Source organism: Micropterus dolomieu, linkage group LG13 (assembly GCF_021292245.1).
Source record: "Micropterus dolomieu isolate WLL.071019.BEF.003 ecotype Adirondacks linkage group LG13, ASM2129224v1, whole genome shotgun sequence".
NCBI classification, from domain to species: Eukaryota; Metazoa; Chordata; class Actinopteri; order Centrarchiformes; family Centrarchidae; genus Micropterus; species Micropterus dolomieu.
Genome location: NC_060162.1, coordinates 10,111,289 through 10,135,120, shown reverse-complemented (window position 1 = coordinate 10,135,120; position 23,832 = coordinate 10,111,289). Strand labels below are relative to the sequence as shown.

The window sequence follows — 23,832 nt, the reverse complement described above, 5'->3', positions numbered from 1 at the left end:
AAACAAAAACAAAATGAGAGGATCAATACCACTCTCATGTTTGTACAGTAAATATGTAGCTACAGCCAGCGTTGGGTCTGCTTAGCTTAGCTTAGCATGAACTGGACTGGAAGAAGGGGGGAAACAGCTAGCCAAATATTAAAAAAACAACATTAAACACCTCTACAGCTCACTTTTGAACACGTATGTCAAGATTGTCCTCCCAAGAAAAGCAATCGCAAATGCCCCAAAATGACATCTGTTTTTACAATAAAGCAACAAGGACCAAACAGTTTTTACAAAATACAACACGGGAGACCATGACCGTGGTCCATGATGATGAGCGAACCATAATAAAGTTACCCAAACCACCATTCATCCCTAACCTTTATCTACTTGTTTTTTGTTCCTAACCATAACCAAACTTTAACCAGAGTGATACCAGATGAGAAAATGTTCCAAATGTTGATTTGTAACGCTTTTGGAAGGCTCTGAAAAATCAAATGTCATGTCGATAGTGGCGTCAGATCAGAAAATGCTTATACTAACTGTATGTGTCGTTTTGGAGGGTACAGACAAACAAAATATTTTGTCAGTTAATTTTGAGGACTTATTGTTTATGTCGTTTGTTTACGCCATATAAAAAACGACAAATTATAGTATAATTATAACGGATACTATTTCTGAGCCAGGTGCAGTGATTTCCTGTAAAACCACAGCTTACCAGGTTTGCGCTTTGGTTTTTGTACAGATTAAACAACTAAGATATCACGTGAAAATGATTACCATACAGACTCATCAATATTCTCATCTAACTCTCAAACAAGAAAGGGAATAAGTGTGATTCCCCAAAAATGTTGATCTATTCCTGCAGTTTAATGTCCTTCAGAAATTACAATGCAAAATGTTGTTTAGGCCATGTGTCTGGTTCAAATTCCTATCTTATCTCTTTTTAGCCCTGGAGCACGGGAAAGGGAAACGCAGAAAGACAGAATAATCAAAATAAAACTACAGAGAGACACAACATGTGAGGAAAAGCAGATATGAGCATTTCAGACGTCTAAAGATGCAGGTTTAAACTTGCCTCGTCAAGAGCTGTTTTGGAGTACACAGCATTGCTTCAAAAGTTCCTCACGAAACCACAAATCAGGCAGTATGGAGAGAAAACTGATTATGATCACAAACTGGAGACTCTAATCAGGATTCATTATCAGGATTCCTTTAAGAGGTAGTGAACGCAGCACTGAAAACATTAATTGCTTAGAAATGTTTGCAAATCAAAAATCTCCACTTTAAAGAACAACACATCCTTTGATGGTATAATAACGTTTAATATCATACTGATTTCCCCTTCTGCTCTCTTATCTCCAGGAGGTTTTGACATTGACATCAAAGGCTGGGGGGGCGAAGATGTCCACCTGTACAGAAAGTACCTCCATAGCAACATCCTAGTTATCCGTGCACCATCACGAGGCTTGTTCCACCTGTGGCATGAAAAACACTGTGCTGATGAGCTCCCGCCAGACCAGTACCGCATGTGCATGCAGTCCAAGGCCATGAATGAGGCCTCGCATGGCCAGCTGGGGATGCTGTTCTTCAGACACGAGATCGAAGCTCACCTGCGCAAACAGAAACAGCAGCAGAACTCAAACCCCAAGAAGACATGAAGGCTTAAAGCTAAATTATAAACACTGCAATGACTGCAGTCAGTTGGAACGCTGCAGATGAATTCATCTGATCTGAACTCTGATTTTAAAGGACTATTTCAACACTGTGGAAAATACACTCATTTGCTTTCTTGCTGAGAGTTAGATGAGAAGACCGATACGCTAAATTTGGAGCTAGAGCCAGCAAGTGATTAGCTTAGCTTAGCATAAAGACTTGAAAAGGGAGCAACAGCTAGTCTGGCTGTGTCAAAAACTACCAGCACCTATAAAGCTCACCAATTAACATGTTATATGTCTTATTTGTACATAAAGCGAAGTGTAAAAATTACTTAAGTAATATTTTTTAAGTAGTTGTATTCTTGACTTTCTTGGCAAAATAGTCAAGAAATAAAAAGATAAATATTTCTCTCCTCTAAGTCTCGGCAAGAAAGTGAATAACTGCTATTTCCTAAAATGCTGAACTATTCCTATAATGAAAAATGTGAAGACTTTTTACTTTTTGAGGACTCAAAGCACTTTGTTGCTCTAGAAAGGACAACTTAAGATTAATGAAAACTTATTGAGGAATACATCTCCTCAACTGGAGTGGACTGTTTTTTGTTGGACACAAATCAACAGACCTCCTGTTTGAATCATCCATCTGTAATTAAATGTCAATTTGTAACTTCCTCTGTAACTGCAACAAGGCCTTTCAGAAAGCAAACATAGAACCATAAGTTTGATCTATGAAGTTTCTCTGAACCGTGTGCCTTCTGTGAATAAAACCTTCAGGACAGCCAGCGACAATGCACAGGTTTTTATATGTAGGTCAGCAGGTCCACCTAGTGGACTGAAAGTTAACATGTTTGTGAATAAACAATGAAGGACCATTTAAAGCCTGAAAATGATAAATTATTGATCAGTGATATTCATTTGCTTTATCTATGTTTGTTCTTATTATGTTGTAAAGGATTATGATTTCTTATTGCCTGGACAGTATTAAGTGTGGTCCATTCACCTCTATAATGAAGTAAGAATGGTGCTGAGTCAAAGAAAAACATGCTATGAATGACAGGTGACATTTTTTTTCAAAAGCCTTGCATCATATGTATTTATGCCCAAAATATAACTAAAGATAGGTCATTTTTTTAAATGTTTAATTGATAAAACATCTAGACTTATTTGTTTGTTTTTTGAAACATAGGCTAACTAATTTGTGGTCACATAAGGGATAAAGTAAAAGAATTTATGACTGACAGTAATACCATTCACTGTCCTGACAATGACGATGACTTAACGCAAGTCAGAATAAGACTGTTAATCTTGGTTTCTGTCAAACTAATGTGACTGTGTGGACCTTTATAAATGTCATAAATGCACACATCAGGTGCAATAATGAAGAGAAAATGTGACATTACATATATTACTGTGCAGTCACAGAAACTGGAGATGTTATAGGTTTAGAGATATAACTTCCTCAATGGTTATTTTATATTTAGTTTAATATGGTTACCCATAAATCTTGCTCCAGCACTTCTTCAGTCCTTTGAGGCAATCAAAACGAGCTGTACTTTTGGTGGATGACCAAAGATGTGAAAAGAGGCACTTTTTCAATAATGTTTTTATTGTTTGCCATTGAAACATTCCTTGTAATAGTGACTTTATGTACATTTCAAGTTATTTTTCACTTCATGTAAACGAGTTGAATAAAAATGTGTGCATTGTGTATATTTTATTATGATGTGTTGGTTTATTTCACCTGCAGTAACTATTGAGTATTATCCAGCTTGAAGGTAGAATATAAGACATAGATATACAGATATTTGAGAAAATTATTACTTCTATTTCTTGGCTGCCCATCATGATACATGTAATAATACATAAATATGAATTATATTCTTTCATTTAACTTTTATTTTATGCTTATTTTATGGGACAAGTTGAAGAACAAAAGCATGAAGACTGGAAGTGTTCAGTATTTAATAAGTAAAAACAAGATGAAATAAATAACCATTTAATCAATATAGATGAAATGTGTAATATTACCATGCAATTGTAAAATAATACAATATATTTGTTAAAGCTTAGCTCATTATTATGTTAATTGTTAAGTTTATTTTGACAATAACAGAATTTATTGAGGAGCTCATTAATCTCACATTTTCTCCCAATGTCTGTTTAATGTCATTATGACACTTTTAATCGTAACTTATCAATCACTAACAAACAGCCTTGGCTGTGACAGAACAACAGTACTGACCACTTTTGGCCTTCACACACACAAAAAAAGCCCTGTGGTCTGTTCACACAGGTGCCTAATTAAACCTTCTCTCACATTATATTTAAATTTAAAATTTTACCAACTAAGGCTGCTAATACTTAACCAGAACTTCAGATAAATGTTGGACTGCATTTTTGGACTGCATCATCAAAATAAGCGGCTTTAAAAAAAAATTGTGTTGGATGTGTTTTTTCTATACAAAATTCTACTACTTCTACTCCTCCCTCATATGTATCATTTAAGGAAGCAAGATGTCTCCTACTTAATTGATTTTCATTGTTATCTGCCTGGTGGATTTTGATTATTTACATTAAATAGAATCAAATATGGTTTATAATCTTAAAATGTAGGGCTGAAACGATTAATTGATTAAATTGATAAAATCGATTAATAAAATGCATCCACGCAAATTCTTTACATCGATTTAATCCATAACTGTATAGCACAGTGTTTCACAGGGACATTTATTACTGTGGCACATGCACTTACGCTGTGAACACAACGTGATTAATGGCGCTGTTTGCAAAGTGGAGGAAAAGAGAGAAAATAGCAAGGAAGTGTCCAAAGTATGGGATTATTCAAGCTCAAGAAAACAACAACTCTGTAATGTTACCGTCCGTCCACCATAAAACGAAACTTATGTGGTCTCGGTAACAGCAGGACGGCACCTGATCAGAAAGCAGCCGGTGTTCTGCCAGCGGACCACAGACAAGGTACCAGGAACAGCAACATTAGCGTTTAACTGAAATCATGATTGATTGTTGAGTTGAAGGCCAGCCAAAGTAATCCGCAGTCCTCATCTTTAAATGTGCACACGTGCGTTTGTTGTTCTCTTTTTTTGGGCGTGAGTTGTAACATCACAGTCAAGAGTAAACTAGGTGTCAGAAAGCTGCACCTTTTAATTCCCCTGCAGCTCTCTGTGCAGCTCAGACAATCACCCATTCTTTATAATTGCCATCTTTATAATAACAAACAGCTGTTTCTGTGCAGGCTCGCTCATTCCTTCATTTCACCTGCATTTTCTTGACAAAAGTTGGTTTGGAAACCAGCATTGCCTGCCATAGCTGGCAACGACTTCAACGGCACGGTGTTTCGGTTTAACGAGTGGCCTTGTTAACTGGTGACCGTTTGCCGAATGCGTCTGTGGTTGTCATAGGACAGCTGTTGAAAACAGGAAGCGAATACGTAGCTGTCCCCGCGAATGCCTCTTTGTAGTTGTTCATTTAAAAAGTCAAAACATACATTTTCTGATTTGTCTTTGGAGTCGTGTGTGTGTGTGTGTGTGTGTGTAAACCTGTCACGTACCACTTTGTCACGCTTTGAACGTTGCTTGTTGTTACGGAAAATGTTGAAAACAGGAAGAGGGCAAGTTGCTCTTCCTGTGAATGTCAAACATTATCTCTAATAATTATTCTAAATACACATATTTGTCCTTGGAGTCTGTGTCAGTAAACACATGTCATGTAGAAAAACGATCAGCCTTTTAAAACGAATAAAATAAAAGTAACTTTTGTCACGGGAATCCAACTCAGATCAATGTGGGAAATTAATCAAATTGGGATCGATATTCCACTAGCCTGTCATCACCTCGCACGCCGCTGTCGGCGTGGCGTAAAACAACTTCTGGAGCATAGCCAGCCATCACTCTTTAAAAACGGGAGACACAGATGAACTTGTGACCACACCAACCAAGACCATGTCCGTATTTTCCTTGTTCCCTTCACAACCAAGCCGCCGTTTATCACAGAGTTGTTTACAAGATGTCGATGGGCAATATTTATGTTGATAGCCTACTTAAACATGTAGCTGACTATGACTATGGTTATGGATGATTTATTTTTTTTGTTTCTAATTCGTTAATGCTTGTCAACAATCAACCACTCATCTCGGATCCTGGAAGTCACAGTTGGTTCCTTCTGTAAAATTTCTGCCCTGGTTAACTAATTAATGAAGGTTTAATTAGGGTTCATACCGCGTAGTGGTAGAAAATCACATTTTTGACATCTCCTCCTAGACCGTAGCTCCGATTGCCACCAAATTTTCAGTGAATCATCATTAGATCAAGCCTATTAAAAGTTGTATACAGCATGTCAGTATCTCAATTACTTTTCAAGATATGGACCAATGAACTTTGAAAGGGGCATAGCGCTGTACATGAATGACCACAAATCAGCAACCGTAATCATCACAAAACTCACAGGATATGTTCAGATAGGTGCCCCGGATATACCTGGACAGTTTGATGTACATACGTCACTAGGGGGCGCTACAAGCGCAAGACAGGTGCTTAGCATTACAGAAATTACACTATAAATCCCTTATTCATTCTCCAATCATCACAAATCTCTCAGGATATGTCCTCATAAGTAACTGAAACATGCCCTGAAGGTTTCATTGAAATTGAACACCCGGGGGCGCTATAAATGCAAACAAACTGCAGGAGATAAAACGCAAAACAGGCTACAAAATGCATATTGTTTGTCCAATCAACACAAAACTTCAAGGATATGTCTACATCAGCACCTCACACATATCCTGAAAGTCTCATTCAAATTGATCACTAGGAGGCGCTATAAGTGCATAATAATTGGATGTGGAATGAAACAAATCATGTGCAATAAAAGTCAAAGAGGATTAACCCTAACCTGACAGTTGATATTTATAAGATCCAGACATGATGATGTGATTGGACAGTGATCTATTACTTTTGTTACATTAGTACAGGAGCATCTCAAATCTAAAAAAATATTTAATATAGTGGACAAGTTAATTGTGAGCACCAGAACCAGACTGAGAGATTAAAGACACTTTTGCAGGTGTTTTCAGTTAATTAGCTGATAAGAGCTCTTCTCAGGTCGACATTTCTGTATAATAAATAATTTATTCTGAAATTCTAATAAATTTTGGGATACTAGAATTTTGATTCTATGAGCTGTAAACCCTAACCATCAATCATCAAGATTAAAATGAAAAAAAGGCTTGAAATATTTATAAGATTATATTTTTTAATTAAATATTGGAAGAAAATGTTTTTCCACGATTTTAAATAATTTTCCAGTAGATGCACCTATAGGCTACTTGGTATATTTGTCATCAAGAGGAAATGTCTTCTTACTTTTTCTCATTCACTCATCTCTTTCTAATCTTTATCACTATATTTCAATTATTCTTTTTTCTTATCTAATGTGCTGAGATCAGCTGTAAAAAGCCCTGAGATGATCATTTGATACAAGCTCAGACACAATGTATTGAAACTATGCGAATAAGCAGAAAATCTCTAATAGCGAGATAATAGACGGAGGGACAATGAAACAATTGAACTTACTTAAAAAACCTAAAAGTTCCGGGGCTTTTGACAAAATATTCGGGGCTTAAGCCCAATTAGCCACCCCCTCTCCGCCTATGGTCTGATGTTTGCTGTATGAGACACTATGATTTCCCGAAAGGACTAATAAATATCTATCACCTATGAACGTGCACAACTGATCCCTTTATAATACAATCCACCCTCCAAGAAGGTTATAATATTCAGTTTTTTGTTTTAAAGAAGTGCTGATTTAACTTTTTTTTTTCATAATAAAGTGTTTTTTATTTGGTAGCCTATCTTGTTGCCAGATTCATTCTAGGGCTGGAAATAAATATTGTATAAATTACTGAAGCTTTGGAGCTATTATTGGTACTCACACAATTTCCAGAATCATTTTAATGTACCTTAACCTCCAAAGCACTAGATGGGGTCAGTGATCTAAAAACAATGTCAGTTGTGATTACTGCTGACCTTTGTTTGTTCTTGAAGTCTACATGCCACAGTAACTTAAACCATGACAGATAATTAAATGTATACATACATAAGTAGTATAGATTGACTGAGGCAATGCATTACATACAGGTTAGTGTATAAACATTATCATGTTATCTAAAAAACGGGGTAAATGTCAAAGTTTATGTTTTCATAGTATATTTCAATTTAGCCCAGTGTTTAGTTGGAGAAATTAGCCTACCTCTGGGGGTTAGTTAACAAGTGGCTTTATGGAATTCCCTGGGAGATACATTTTTACTGTGCAGGTAGTGCCAAAGTTCATCAAATCAGATGTGAACACTACTGTGGAGTTTCTTGAAAGACCTATTCGAAAAGGAATGTAGCTCTGGTTTAAAAACTGATATCTTACAAGTCCTTTGAAATAAACAAGAGACACAGTTTTGGAGGCTGTTTTTTTTAAATTTTTATTTTACAACAATAATATGCTGTAGGCTAGTTGTGGAGGAATACATGGCATGAGGTTTACCATAATTTACCACAAAAATGCTGCACAGACTCATTCAGACAAAACTGTCATCCATGCCCCCCAAACAAGGGAAACGGCACAGGCTATGTAGATATGGCTAATACTGAGGTGTTGCCCCATTTGCAACAACTCTGTATTACTCTCTAATTTGGTCTGTTTTTAAAATCAATTTGCACCTTGCTATATATTTTGTGACCCCAAATATGCAAATATTGGATTCTCCAAACATTTTACTTTTATTGGCAGACAAAAGACATCTGCCAACTCAAAAAATACGTTTAGGCTACATGAATAGTTTGACATTTTGAATTCACTTTTTGTGCTTTACAGAGAATTGAATGAGAAGATCAATCACAGCCAGTTAGCATAGCTTAGCGCAAAGACTGGAAACTGGGAGAAGCTGCATTTGTCCCACAGTAACAAAATCACTGATTAAAACATTAGCTACTGTAGGTTTTGAAACGAGACATAAGTGTAAAAACGACACGACACTGTTACAGAGAGTTATGTGCCTGGCAAACTCACTGACACAAGAAGACTCCAGGAAGTCACTGCACCCGCCATGAAATGAAAAAACGGTTAGTCCAGCACATGTTTTTAAACTTCAGTTTTTGTAGGATTAAACAAAATATATTATGTGTTTATAAGTTGATTAGATTTTACCACAGACAGAGTCAGGCAAAGTGTTTCTTTATTCATGATAGTGGTAATTCATCCCTTCTAACGACTTTTATTTTAAGGTTTTGTTAAGGCATAGTCAATAAGGGAGTAAGGCCGCCGACTACTGAGGGCACAAATGAGGTTAAGCTCCTTATTTCCGACATTTCCGCTAGCATTTGAAGGCAGCACCAGGCCCACAGCCGCAGTCGTCCCCGGAGCTTTCCGGGTTCGTCAAACGGCGTGTTTCACTCATCGGCACTGGACAGGTGTTCGTCTAAATGACCGGTGTTTGAGTTGTTTGTTTTTATTCAACAGCTTTAAAATCACCATGAGAGGCCTGTGGAGTTATCGGCTCTGCTGCAGTTCACCGCCCCCCAACAACAACAACAACAACAACAACAACAACAACAAGAGCAGAGTCAGCAGAGCGACGCGCATTATTTCTCTTGATATGTGCTTTCCTTAGGAGGGCGTAGACGTTTCAGTGTGGGTTTAAATCCCTTGCTGTTGCGATTTTCTGCTCTCACACATCGGAAACTAGCAGCGACATCCCAAGGAGGAGCGTCCGTAGGCTACCCCTGGTGTTTATTACAAGAGAGGAAGCACCGCGAGTCAGAGACTGACAAGAGCAAACATGTTCGAGGCGAGAGGAATCTCCTTTGTCCTGCTGGACATAGCCTGTCTTATCATAGGTATGTATTTAAATGCCTTTTACTGACTGCGGTGGACTGTTTTGTTAGTGCTTTTATTGATATAAGCCGATTTGTGACTTGATATAATCCAACTGTTCGGATATTAAACAGTTTACCATCACGTGAAGGGAGTGGTGAGCGGATTGTAACCCGCAACTGTGACTTGGTGACAACAGTTTTATTTTAACCTCTAACATTAATGGTAGCACTAACCAAACAATATGTTTCTGTCATTTGCAACATCTGTATGTCTGTGGGTAGGTTGCTACATATGTTTCTGTGAAGAATGACATGCTCTTTGTTTCCATTGTATGCAAATTAGCGATCAGATGCTGACAAACATCTAGGGGCTAAACAAATTATGCTATTTTGTAAGTGCAACAATGTTTAATAATGCATTAGATACACTAACACTACAATCCCCAGCATTATATTCAGTATACTGAAGTACTTGCCTAATTATATAATGTTTCCATAACTAAAGGTTCTATTTTGTGCCTCACTACTGTTTCATTTTCTCATAGTCCAATTTTAAGTCCACATATGTGCCTGATTTCTCATTTAAACCAAACATTTAACAGTTTTCTAATATTAATTCAAGGTATTGCTGAGATACTATCTTATAAATTGGCCTTACTATCTTTCTCTGTTTTTAAACCCACTGACCAGCACTGATTTACCTACATTTTCTGGTTCATGTGACCACACATCTTTCCCTCAAATGGTCTAAAATCACTTCAATGCAGGGTACTTGTACTCATATCAGGTCTGAAACTGTATTCAGATTTAAATATGTGTAAACTACAGTATATCAGTTCATTTTACCAGTCATTATCTTACATAGGGATGCACCGGTTTCACTTTTTCAGTCCTGATACCGATACAAATAGCTGGGCGTAAAGTACACTCATAATTGAATTGAATAGATCGACCCCCTTGTCACCAATACCTGATCCAGATATTTGAGTCAGTATCTGCTGATATCACTATCAGATCAGTGCATCCCTAATTTTACATTTAAAACCACTGTGAAAGTGTGGTGACACTTTTGAAATGTCTTAATTTTTCTGTATATTGGATTGAATGTATAATTGTATGAGTAATATATATGCATTTTTATGTTTTTAGTTTTATCACTGGGACTTTACTGCTTTTTCAATCTGATTATGAATGATTGATTACTTTCCATCCTAATTGTAGGGTTAAATTGACAAATTGACTTTGTTTCAGAGATCCCCTCCAGACACGTTTTAAAACATACAAATGCTCTGCTTGGAATAATAATTTGTGTCTAATATGGTTTTTCCACAAAAATGTTCAACTACCTATTTCTAAATTCTTAAAATGACATTCACGCTAGTGCTTCCAGAATCTGTGAATATGCAAATACTGTTTGTTTTGTGAGTGCAGGGGGGGCATTAAAATATTGCTAAACCTCTAAGACTACAGACTTATTTTATATTGCACAATGTTGTAAGTGCCTTAAAGCCAAACATGTGTGCAGCAAGACACAGCATGACTGTACAGTCAGTGTGCTGTTCTGAGAACTGATGCAGAAGCAAACTTGATTATTCTGCTAATGGCACAGACTATTAAATTATAGAAAAGCATCCAGGCTGAGGCTGTTTCCATCTCATGCACTGCTGTATATTACTAAACATGCGCGTGTAGTGAGGTTTAGCTCGTAAGAATACGACTTGAGAAGTTTGAGAACTGAGATAGTATTAATTTTCTGAAGAGCATAATGTGCAGGGAGAGATGATATTTGTCCTGGTTTGCCGAGACAGCTCATTTAATTTGTTTTTAACAAAATTACTGAGCAGACTGCTCAGGCTGAGTCTGGATAAAAGGATAAAATGTTACAAAATACTTAACGTGTATTCTAAATACATTAAATTATTCACATTTTTCTTGGAAAGTCTCTTAGTCGCACAGTTATAGAAATGAGAACAAGTTAAGTCCAACACTGAACTCTTGTGACTTGGGGGTCCTGTCGTGTGTGTTTCTGTCCTTACTTTCTGGCATTTCCAGCTGTTGTAGCCAGTCAACTTGGGATGGCACAGCTGACAGTGTCAACAGCTGCAGACATGGCAGACAGAACAGAAATACCAGACAGAATTAAAAAGTAGTTTATAGGTAGTTTGTGGGTGAAAGTATATCTTGCGTATTCTGCCATTTTGCGGCTTGTTACTATGCATTACAGCTCAATAATGGTCCCTCATTTTCTATTCGAATGGACGAACAACTGTGTCTTCTCCCCACTATACAATGGGCTAAACAGGCCAAACAACCAGAGAAATGACAGCGGCATTTCATTCACACTTTGAACTGTCAAAACCTATTAGCATAATCAGTCGTCTTTATGGTATTCTCTATAGGGAGCGCTTAGCTATGTCCACAGCTCCTTTCACACCAATGTGAGTCAGTGCTCCAACTAAAAAAATCTTCTCAATGCCCTCTGCTGAAAAACTGCCCAAAGATAACAGAATTTGTTGTTGTGATGAAGTCACTGCTGTTGAGTGTGCAATGAACAGTGTTGAGCTCAGTAATTCAGTGTTCAGGGGCTCACTGTCAAAGGATATGTCTGGTAATATATTCTGTTTTTCTTATTGTGAACAAATTTCATGAAAAGCAAACAAAACTAACAATGATTTGATGCTAATGGCAAGTATTGTCTATGTAGCTTATTCTTTACGTACCATGAGCTTCATTGTTGTCTGAAAGCTATTAAAAAAAACAAGAATGAGCCACACTGGATGACATGTTCAGGCCAAATTCAATGCTGTAAATGGTGCCAAATAAATGCACAATTTTCTCCCGTTTGAGTAATGTTTGCGAAAAGCTATATATATATTTAAATAAAATTGTGAGATCTGTTTCTAAAGATTAAATTCTTCAGCAGCAACATATCTGCTTGGGTTTGAGTGTAACGTCTTGATAAGCATTGTTGGTTTTGGTCTTTTCATTGAATTTAATGACAATGTGAAAAGAAAGAATAAAGCCAGTCTTATTCTTCCTTTAACTAGACTGCTAGAAAGGTTGGGATCTCTCATTTCTGTCACAAAGATTTAATTTGGCACGTGTTCATTCACTTCTGTCTGAAAGATGACAGATTTGAAGACCTCAACACTTTGTTTTGGCGCCCTTACTTTCTTTTCCATGCTTTGTTTTTCCCCCTTTGACCTCTTCCTCCCGATCTCTCTGTCAACAGGAGGCCTGCCTCTGGCAGCCTTTAACCTGGGTAAGATCCACCCCTTTCAGAGGGGCTTTTTCTGTAACGACGACAGCATCATGTACCCTTTCCACAAGAGTACAATCACCTCCACAGTGCTCTACACTGTGGGCTTCGCGCTGCCCATTAGCTGCGTAAGTAGGAGCCACTCAAGGCAGGTTCAACAGGTAACGCACGACCTGTCCCATGGCAAATATGTTGACTTGTCAACCGAAGGAGTAACTTATAACTTAAATGCATTCCAAGGTGTGGCATGGCCGTGGCTCTGGTATGATGGTTTACTGGCACACCTACATGGAAAGCATTTGTGCTTTTCCTGCGACGGCAAGTCAAACTGTCTGCTGTGACAAAAGGTCTGTTGGGACTGACAGAGCAAGACCAACACGTTTCCAGTGCGTAATGTAGGATATATATTCAAAATGGCTAGCTATACAGATTATGATTTCAGTTGTTCAGTAGCTGTTGTATTAGCACCGCTACATCTTATTGAAATCCGATATGCACAATATATTTTCTGTAGTTCTGATGCTGTTTCTTACCTCAGTGTGAGGCTTTTGACATGTTCAACAACATCAGCTCTTACAGTAAAAGGCAAAGGAGGATGTCCACTTAAAACAATTAATACAAAATAAATCAGCCTGAGTAAATGTTGAAACCTGTTACACACACATGTACACACAAACACAAAAAACAGTCTTTTACCAAAATCTCAGCTACAGCAGAATTTGAAGCAGTCTGCTGCTACAAATAGCAGTTTATGGTGATTTTAATCACCTTAAAGGTCAAAGTTTAGTTTCCAAACATCTTGATTATTTTTAATTGAAACAGTTCATCAAAAGAACCACTAATTAATTTAGCCATGGCTTTTATGAATTAGCAGCATATGATTTTTACTTACTACATATAATCAAATATGGATTATATGACGTAATGTCAGCCTGGCTTTTTTAGGCTTTTGATTTAATCATTTTGTTTTTAGCGTCAGTCTATTGGATGAACTTCTATAACTGTTGTTAATTAGTGCAACAGACATGCGGGCTGCGTGCTGCGTCGCTCTGTTCCTTAAAATAGCTGGAATGCTTTTCTGGAACAGAGCAATTGTTTTTTTGGAGATCGACAGGCAAGACAGGGCTTCTGGTGGGTGGGTGGGTGTGTGTGTGTGTTTCTGTTGCTTTGTGTATCAGTGATTTATCTTTTCCTTCATCGTGAGTGATTATAATCCCAATCTGTTAATTATGGTCTTAAATGTTATTGTTTAAGTTTTAACAACTCACTTCATTGTTCACTGTGTGCCAAAGGAAGGTGAGAATATGTGGGAAGTTATTAGGGAGAAGTGAAGTGTGTCGGTTTGCCAAAAAGAAAAGAGGAGTGTGAGGTGTGTTTCGGTCACGCAAGGGCTCCGTGAGAGCGCTATTTCTTCTCTTTGTGAGTGAGAATTTAACAGTGGGAACTAAAGCCACTCAAGAAACACAATGATAAAACACATGCTCTAATGTTTGACTTTTCTGTATTAACATCCACTCCTCATCAGCATTTAACTCTCTGATGCCGTGCGTACACTTTAACCATTAAAATTTGCATGCTGATGTTCCTGAAAGTTGCTGAGGACGCCAGTCGCTGCCATGAGAGGATGCAACATGTGGTGTGGCCCTCTCACACTGCTTTGCATTGGCACACAGTGTTGCATCATGGGTAGGGGATCGAGGCCCAGTGACATGATTTTGTAACCTGTATTTTTTTTCCCCCTTGTTTTCTCTCTCATTGCCTCTCTGCTAGCTGGACTCCCATTTGTAATACTCAATCTGAAACACACCCCTTTCCGCCGAGGCTTTTTCTGTAATGATGATTCAATCAAGTACCCCCATAAAGAAGACACCATTACCTATGAGTTGTTAGGAGGTGTTATGATTCCCGTCACAATCCTCACTGTAAGTGGCATCTGTTTTGTTTTCTGCTAACGTGTCTCTTTTATACTTGCATCCTTTACGTACTGCTTAACTTGATCCACTCCTAACTTCTCTTTCTATCTCTTTTCTTTGAATCCATGGTTGCTGCTAAACACATTATTATGTAATAATGTGTTAATGTTTTAATTGCTTGCATAAGCCACCACTTCCATTAACTAAGTTTGTTTGCTAACTACATGCTGTCGAAAAAGTTTGTAGTTTTCAAAACTCTGTAACATTTGAAGATGAAACAGAAAGGTGACCAGTGTGGCTGACTTTTATTTTGAAACTTACCAGCTATGAATACGTCTCCAGCGGAGAGACTCCGTATATAAACAGTGAAAATATCTTTATCGTTTTTTTTTTAACTTTAGAAAAAATTTTGATGCTTCAGGTTTCATCTTCAAAAAGAATTAAAACACCACAGTAAGAATAGACACTTATGCTTAATCAAGACCTAATCTTTTGTGACCTGTCAAGAGTAGCTCTTAGTTCACCTATTGAAAGCTTTTACAGATACAGGTAGCAGAGCGGTAGCAATAAAGGCCCATCAGCAGCCTTTTGTGAGACAAGTGTAAGCCCTGTTACAACATTGTCTTGCACCTCAACCACAACATTCAAACGAGGACTTCATGATTCATTCCTCCGACGTATACAGTATGAACACATACAAGCTCAGATATGCAAAAATGTTTTACTATTGGATCTATTAAGGAGGATTTATTTTCAACTTTTAGATCAAACTAAATTATATATGTTTATTATTTTAAGTGGACATCATCCTTTGGCCATGATACTTTGAACCATATGTGTTATCTCAGAATGGATCAGTAGGTAGAAACACTGCCAATTCTGTCAAAACAGCATCTATAATGTTATGGAGAGTGTACTTAGACATTTTGGAAAAATAAGCTTATTCACTTTCTTGCTGTGAACTTGATTAAATACATTAAATATGAAGCTACAGCCGGGAGATGGTTGGCTTAGCGTAAAGACTGGAAGCAGGTGGAAACGGCTAGCCTGGCTCTATATCTAGTTTGTTTAATTCGTTAAAAAGCTAAAATGGTGCGGGTTGGCAGATTTTGTTACCCTCCAACAGATCCATTCTTGCGGTTTCCCCCCAGTTTTCAATTTTTATGCTATGCTAAGATAGCTGGCTGCTGGTGGTAGTTCCTATTTAGCATACAGACAAAGCAGCTGTGTCGATCTTTGCATCTAACTCACAGCAAGAATGTGTGTGTGTATCCACCAAAAGTCAAACTATTCCTTTAAATGCTGTTTCACAAATTGAGAGCTTTTTGTGAAATTAGTGTAATAGGCAGAGTTTTTTAACCAAACCCATTATTTAGATCCAGTATTTTAGGGTTTATTGCTGACTCTGATGTTATAGATTTCATTCAGTTGCACCTTTAATTTTCATTTGGGGTCTTGTATTTCTATATACACCTCTAACTCTATCCTTTCCTCCCCCGTCATCCTTCCCCTACCCCTTACAGATGATCATTGGCGAGTGCCTTTTAGTTCATCTAAAGCGCATCAAATCCAAGTCCTCGTTCGGCAGCTACATTGCCTGTGTTTACAAAGCCATCGGTACCTTCCTTTTCGGCGCTGCCATGAGCCAGTCTCTGACCGACATTGCCAAGTATTCTATTGGCCGGCTCAGACCACACTTCCTGGATGTGTGCAAACCTGATTGGACACGTATCAACTGTTCATCAGGGGCTTATATTGAAGACTTCCCCTGCACTGGAGACCCGACGAGTGTCACTGAGGGCAGGTAGGTTTTGTTATAGCTCCAAACTTGTTTCTTTTATAGCATTCAGAAATGGATGGATGAATAATTGGAAGGATGGATAACAATTTTTTAGCAAACGCTTGCTGCTTCCAGCTGTGAAGATTCATATTTGATTGTAAACAGAATATTTTGGGAGTTTTGAACTGTTTGTAAAATAAAACAAGCTATTAAAATAGATCACTTTAGGCTGTGGGAAAAGTTCGAGTTTTATTTTCTAAATGTAGAATGACAAAATACACACAAACACACACAAACCTGGCATGAAAGGTGTTGTATTAATTTCTGAGAGGATATATGATATATTTGAGTGAGAAGCAGCTATTCACTTCCAAAAATGATCTAGCTATGAGAGGATGGGAACTTCCACACCACCGCTATGCACTTTCTGGCAATGCACAAAGCCATTTCTAAAAACCGCTTAAAAGGTTCTTGAATGTGCATTAATGGTTGTACAATTCCCCAATAAGCAAATTTGCGGATCTAATGTGAAGGTAAATCCTCTAAGTTATGTCATAATGTCACAGAAGTCGTGCCACAAGGTATTAAGTTTTGTACACAACCAGGTGCAATGCAAAAACAAGCCCTCCTCTAAGCCACATTTAAAACACACATTTGATATCTCAGGTTTGTATTTATGCAATCTCTGTGGTGTGTAAATTAGTGAAGAAAGTTATAATGGATCAATCTGTGTCCAGCAACAACAACCGAACAACAAATCGAGCACGGAATCGTCCGATTACTCGACGATATAATACTGATTAATTGCAGCCCTTTGTGAAAGAATGAATAAAGTGGTTCATGATTTCAGATGTTTTGCTGTTGAAATGGCTCCACACTAAACTTGCAGCACTCTTATGTTCTTGTTTTCTTGCTCAACAGATTAACAAATTCTGACAGAAAAGCCCTCAAACGTCTGCACTCTGTTTTGTAATATGCTCGTGGTGTTGGTACAAAGAGCAAAGGTTAAACATGTCTCTAAACAACCTATGAATGATTGTCTAATTCATAATGGCGATAAAACCATTATGCCATGCCCCTGTGACCATTTAGTTTCTAATAAATATCTGCACACAGGTGACATGCAGACAGTGTTTTTGGCAAGATGCAGTTTGAACCACTTGCAGCACACGAAACCAGAGACACGGAGAGATTGAGAAATAGCAGGAATGTAAAGCTTGTTATGATTTAGCTCTATCCCTTATCAGCGCAGAGCAGCAGGAAGTATAGAGGGAGGAGAGGATATCCACTTCTCATTCTGGTGTAGGCACGAGCAGCAAGACCTACGGTAATAATAGAAGCAGAGGCCTAAATAGTGACAAAAAGCTGTGCCCAGTGTTACCAGTGTGGATTTATTATGCGCTATGAGGGACATCTACTTTAGTCTCTTCTGTTCAACTTTACTTAAATGTAAAGTAGGTCATTCTGCTTATAGGTTTGAGTGTTTGTTGTTTCCCTGAGCTGCATCCTTTGAGTAAGAGCTAGAGTGGAAATATGCCCACCCACTACCTCTCTGTCCTCTGGGTTATCTACCGTACAATTTCCAGTGTGTGGTGTACAATGTTTCTGGGAGCTTCATTACTACTCTGCAGTTTATCTTATAATGTAGCATAATGAAGGAAACATTAATAGCAGGATAAGAGGATAAGGCAGATATCAGGGGTTTTTAAGATTAATGTCAGGACACATTATATTTCCAGCTCCCATCTGTGTGTTTGCGATGACCTGCTAATAAGTGCAGCAGGAGAGGAGAGAGCAGTAGCCTGCGCAGGATCATTTTACTGTAATATGATTCCTCATTGGCTTAGTCTCACTTCTCTATGAGATTCAAGCGCCTACTGTGAGCGGCATGTATGTTTGTTTGCATTTAAGAAGATGGCCAAGTTATTCAAAGGTTGTGTGCGTAATAAAAAAATATTACTTCTCTTGTAAGATACACATTTGTAATCCAGATGGATTCTATTAATGTACAATGAGCCGAGGCCACACAGGGTGTGACCAACCTGCAATTTGAATGTGATGCCACAGAGGTTTTTATTGCAGTTGCCAGTTGGGCTTTGTTACCAAGGCGTGTTTGATGAGTCTGGATTGTCCTCTGCCAAAAACTCTTGGTACTGAAATGATCAGTTGATTAATCAATTAACTGAAAAGACTTAAACCATCATGAACTCTGAGAGCACATTTATATAGAGTTTCAAGTGGCTTTATAGAGTATTTGTTGGCCTGTGCCCAGCTTGTCAAACAGTACGTAAAATGTGAGATAATCATTCATAATTTTTTTTTGGTCACAAAGACCAGAAAGGCGCTAAACAGAGAGTACAGAACATTTACATTTACACAGTTGCTTTGAAAAGAACAAAGTTTTAAATACATCAAACTTACAACGTGATCTGTCAAGCCATGTTATATGGGTCATGCACTGGTAAGTTGTGAAGCAGCTTGCTGCTTTGTGCAGCTGTGTACATAAATCACTGCATCATCAGCATATATATATAGCTGGATCTCTACATCATGACAAACCTAAGGCAAGTCATTAACATAAAGGTTGAACTACAGTGCAGCCCATCTATAAAATCTTGTAGAACACCTGCATTAATTTTATAATTAGTTGACTTTTATGTGAAATGTGAAAGATGATAGACTTTATTTGTCTGTACAGCAGGTTTACTGTTGTATAACTTTGCTGAGTAAAAACCCAGAACCCATATTTTTTCATCAATCCATATTTGAGATTGAAGTCATTTCTAGTGCTTAACCTGCAAAGTTATCTGGATAACTCAATAGCAGCAGGTCGTTGGTTCACACTGCTGTCCAGACTCTGAAATACACATCTTATTCTACACCGTGAAGCACCCGACCTTTCATCAAGTGTCAGAGTGGAAAAGCACACCAAATAAGCAGGTGTACATTATTAGACTGTGTGTGTGTGTATCCATGGCTGCTGCTGTAGACATGGTCCATACAACAGTATAAAAACATAGCACTGTTATTATAAACAGGAAGTAACTAAGGCGGGGAGGAAGGACTGGAGGGTCTGGTGTCCACCACACCCCTCTACATCAGTCTCAATCCCTAAATGAGGGTGTGCCAGGATGCGGTGGTGTGTGGGTTTGTGTGTCTGACAAATGGATGTAATGATGTTTCTTTTCATGTGTGTTGATCTGGGCTTTTGTCTTTCCGTTGCAGGCTTTCCTTCTATTCCGGCCATTCCTCTTTTTCCATGTACTGCATGCTGTTCCTGGCTGTAAGTACCTATATCAGTTACATATTGATCTGCAATCACGTGGATCAGTGTTTATTGGAACACTGTGCTCAAAGCAGGGTTCGTACAAAGTTTGGAAACTGCTTAATTTTCAACATCATCCGGTGTTTATCAAAGTCTGGAAATCTTTTGTTTAGGTATTTCCCAAAATATCAAACTATTGCTTTAAATACAATACAGCCAATTGCATGTTAGCGTAGCATAAAGACTCAAAACAGGGGAAACAGCTAGCCTGTGCTGTCCAAAAAACAAAATACACCTACAAACACCTCTAAAGCTCACTAATTATGACGTGTTTCTCATTTTCTCATATTGTGTTATTACCTTAGGACAGAACCAGGCTAGCTGTTTCTCCCTGTTTACAGTCTTTATGCTAAGCTAACAGTCTTGTGGCTGTGGCTTCATATTATCAGACGAGAGTGGTATGGATCTTCTCATCTAACTCTTGGAAAAGAGTGAATAAGCACATTTCTGAAAGGTTATTCCTTTTGAACTGCGGTGCTTTATACGCTTTTGATGACCATGTTAGTTATCATCAGTAGCAGTGTTGTGCACAGAGAAATGCAGCATCTCTAGTTCTTATTTTACTGCCCAGCCCTGATCCACTTTATGAGCTGCTGATTCATTGAGCACCAGCAGATATAAATAGACAAAGGGAAAGAAGTGCGTCAGGGGTCAGGATGAAGCGGCTAAACTTGTTTGTCCTTGAATGAAACGAAAAACAATAGAACTGTTTTTAATACACAGTTGTCTGGTTTGTGCCACAACAGACATCATGCCCCAGCGGTGGTGTGATATTTAATTATCAGATTAGATTTTGGATACTGTTCTAGAGAATAAACAGCCTACTATATGTTGTACTGTTCCTTCTATCAGTGAAACGTGGCCTGCAGGAGAGTTTCTCACCTTTTAAAAGACAAAAGAGGAAATAAATAGTAGAGCTGATAACTTGGGGACATAGAGGATTTTTGTTTAATTCAGGAACATTTTATAATCCTTCCCTGCATGATAGGTTTGTCTCTACTGTGGTAATGGAAGAGTCATCTACAAATCACTGCTGCTCAATTTCCTGCCACCCTTCCAGGAATGTTGCCCACAGTAGCTGTGTATTTTAAAAGCATGCCTCGTCTTTCTCAGCTGTACCTGCAGGCTCGACTCCAGGCTGAATGGGCGAGGCTACTGAGACCGACAATCCAGTTTTTCCTGATTGCTGCCTCAGTCTTCACAGGATTGTCCAGGGTGTCCGATTATAAACATCACTGGAGTGATGTGCTGACTGGACTCCTGCAGGGTGCCCTCATGGCAATCCTGGTGGTAAGTGATGTGTCTTAATCTTACTTTACCTTTAAAAGGAAAAGTTACACTAATTTTCTTTATTTTTGGGCATTTTCAGCCTTAATTTCATAGTTATAGTGGAGACAGAAATAAAGGGAGAGCAATTTGAGCATTACATTTTTTGGATAAATGATACAATTAAACGACAATCAGGAGATGTTTAGCTTAGCATGAAGACTAGAAGCAGCGGTAAACAACTTAGGTCTGGTCTGCTAGCAGGTATCTCTAAAGCTCAGTATCTAACGCGTATCTCATTTGTGTAATGCAGATAAATGAAATGTATAAAATGATTATCTGTGGTTTTACAAGGTGTTCCTTTTCTTAAAATGAGTTAATCCAGGAGCGACAGAGGTGCTGGTAGACAGATTTTTTACCTTTAGTCAGAGCCAGGCTAGCTATTCTCCTGTCTTCAGCATATTTTGCAAAGTGGCAAACAATTCCTCAAAGTGGTTACTTGGTTCATCGCCCTTGAGTAATGTTAGTAGCACAGAAACAAATAATTAAGCCCCATTCCTATGTATGCCCTTTTTAAAATTCTCTCCCTATCTTGCAGGTCTTCTTTGTGTCTGACTTTTTCAAGCCACACAAAGAGTCCCATAAAGAAGAGGACATCCCGCACACAACCCTGCAGGAGACCCCAACAAATGGAAACCCACTTTGAGAGTCCCAATTAAGCTAATCAACAGGTGGAGGATGATACCTCTGCTCTGTCCCAAATGCACACCCTCCAGGATCCCAGCTCTCTAGCCTTTCATCTCATGCCAATTCCCAATCGACACCCTGCATGGATTTACACTGTACTTGATTTTACTTCAAGGAAGAAAGTGGATGACATGTGCATCACCCAGAAGTAACCTTTGGAAGCTACACCTCAGGATGTTCAGATTTTAAAACTTTATAATTTTAGGTAATTTGCTGTCTTGTCCACCAATTCTCCACCTGGAAGGAAAGTGTTGAGACTACCTGTCCAAGCCTCATAGGTTAGGGGCTAGAGATTCTGTAAGGACAGGAGCCATTAAGCATGTATCTACTGAGCTGGTGGGAAGACTTAACTGCAGGCACCCACTCAAGGGTCTGACCACTGCTGAGAGAGAGAGGAGGGTTGGAAACCTGTGAATGTAACCTCGCTTTGTGCTTTTTCCTGACCTGGAGTCAGTCTGTTCAAGGATCTGATGGGGTCAGTTTTTAGGTCGACTCCAGCACCCAGAGACACGTCTGAGTCTCATAACTGCTGCCTTAAGTCCAGTGTTAATTAAAGGGCTAATTATAAGAGGAATGTTTGCTTCTCAAGGCTTGAATGTGCTGGAGGCTATAGCTGGTCCTAAACCACTGCTTCACATCTGGAGCTGCTGACTCCAGGCCACTGCCACCTTATTCTCCAACTGTCTAACCTAATGTAGTCGAGGAGGAAGCTCGACTTTTATCATGTTTGGTTAGAGAGTTGAAGAGTAGACGGTCAGTTTAAGTCCTGTGTTGCCTTTGCTGGACTGCTGCTATCACAGCTCCATGTGTATCTAAGAACTAATAAACTCAAGTGAAGCGACAGTGTGCTTTTGTATCCTCTGTATGTAAAAACAAATCTCCATACAGATGTTTATTGAAAAAAATGTTACAAATATGTACAAATGTCTAAAATAAGAAGGAATAAAGGACAAATAAAGCCATTTTACTTATTAACATGACCACAAATGAAACATAAGTGTTATATTATGTCATGAGCTGTCACGTTGAATTAAAGCATGAATTGTGTTGTTTACTTTCTCAAATATATATAAATGTCATTTTATGCACCACTTTCTCATGTAAGCAAACATAATAAAAGCATGAATGTTCAATGTATTCTGGCCATGTAGATGTATTCACCCAAATGAAACAATGTTTACATTGTTAGACAAATTCTCACCGTTAATAACGTGACTCGACAGGACGTTACAAAGTTCAGGTAAGTAGTCATGATGAAAAGAATCAGAAGTGATCTGAAAGACAAATTAACTAACACGTTGGGATTAAATAGCACAATATTTGATCCCAGTGTGACAAAAAAAAAAGTCAAGATGATCGGGGCTTAATCCTATAGTGAAGCTGAAAAACAGCATTTATCCTCCAGTAGTAGCTCATTATAGGTAGAGACTGGCAGCAAATACAATGTCTCTCTTGATCTTCGTTATTCCTAGAAGACACAGAAATTAAGAGCAAATGATTCATTATTAACTTCAACAACTCAGAAGTTTAATTCCAAACGGACATCGATTTCAGAAGTGTTTCATCTAGTAAGAAGAATTTACCAAAATACATCTTGCAGTTACTTGTATAACCAGTCCATTTTCAAGACTTAACAACTGTACGTATAATCACATGGGTAAATCATGTCAAACAACATACTTAAGGTTGTGGAGCAGAAATTTACGTTGGTTGCAAGCATAACCTGAAAATCTTAATTATTTTTATTTGTTCGTGTATCATCTGGACAATGAAAAAAGGTCAGATAATGGCAGTCACCATGTTCCAGGTGTCTGAGTCCAAGGTTACGTCCAACCAACAGTCCAAAACCCAAAGATACTCAGTTAAGTGTCACAGAAGACTAAGAAACCAGCAAACATTTGAGAGGTTTAAAGCAGTGAATTTGTGATTTTGCTATTAAAAAAATGGCCTTAACGATTGCCAATTAATTTCCTGTTGAATTACTAATTGTTTCAGCTGTAATAACCCTGAGGTTTCTTA

At 38.2% G+C, this 23,832-nt stretch overlaps 3 protein-coding genes across 9 annotated transcripts in view; 2 read left to right on the top strand and 1 right to left on the bottom strand.

The window, feature by feature from the left end:
• csgalnact1a (chondroitin sulfate N-acetylgalactosaminyltransferase 1a) overlaps positions 1-3,355 on the top strand; it is a 30,381-nt gene extending 27,026 nt beyond the window's left edge. For 3 of the 4 annotated variants that reach the window (XM_046066802.1, XM_046066803.1, XM_046066804.1), the window contains exon 9: positions 1,351-3,355. In XM_046066802.1, coding sequence (XP_045922758.1) covers positions 1,351-1,646 — 296 coding nt within the window. In that variant the 3' untranslated portion in view covers positions 1,647-3,355. Of the gene's footprint in view, positions 1-935; positions 1,208-1,350 lie in introns of all 4 variants that reach the window. The other variant, XR_006827814.1, reaches the window with a different exon arrangement.
• Positions 3,356-4,477: 1,122 nt separating this feature from the next.
• On the top strand, positions 4,478-22,950 carry plpp1a (phospholipid phosphatase 1a). Of its 3 annotated transcripts, XM_046066808.1 has the most exons (7): positions 4,478-4,619; positions 9,168-9,544; positions 12,756-12,910; positions 16,219-16,499; positions 19,701-19,758; positions 20,914-21,090; positions 21,665-22,950. In XM_046066808.1, exons 2-7 carry the CDS (start codon positions 9,487-9,489, stop codon positions 21,770-21,772), a joined length of 837 nt encoding a protein of 278 aa, XP_045922764.1. In that variant the 5' UTR covers positions 4,478-4,619; positions 9,168-9,486; the 3' UTR covers positions 21,773-22,950. The 3 variants fall into 3 exon arrangements, with proteins under 3 accessions (XP_045922764.1, XP_045922765.1, XP_045922763.1); XM_046066809.1 differs by lacking the exons at positions 4,478-4,619; positions 12,756-12,910 and adding an exon at positions 14,553-14,704 and having other exon boundaries at positions 9,048-9,544; XM_046066807.1 differs by lacking the exon at positions 4,478-4,619 and having other exon boundaries at positions 9,048-9,544.
• The window catches only part of mtrex (Mtr4 exosome RNA helicase), a 33,095-nt gene continuing 31,937 nt past the window's right edge, over positions 22,675-23,832 (bottom strand). Inside the window, exon 27 of one of the 2 annotated variants that reach the window (XM_046066801.1) lies at positions 22,675-23,281. In XM_046066801.1, the coding sequence (XP_045922757.1) occupies positions 23,229-23,281 (53 nt within the window). In that variant the 3' untranslated portion in view covers positions 22,675-23,228. The remainder of the gene's footprint in view (positions 23,282-23,832) is intronic. The other variant, XM_046066800.1, reaches the window with a different exon arrangement.

Coding starts and splice junctions, on each gene's coding strand:
- plpp1a (XM_046066808.1), top strand. CDS start 9,487: ATGTTCGAGGCGAGAGGAATCTCCTTTGTCCTGCTGGACATAGCCTGT. Junction 9,545..12,755: donor CATAGCCTGTCTTATCATAG/GTATGTATTTAA, acceptor CTCTGTCAACAG/GAGGCCTGCCTCTGGCAGCC. Junction 21,091..21,664: donor CCCTCATGGCAATCCTGGTG/GTAAGTGATGTG, acceptor CCTATCTTGCAG/GTCTTCTTTGTGTCTGACTT.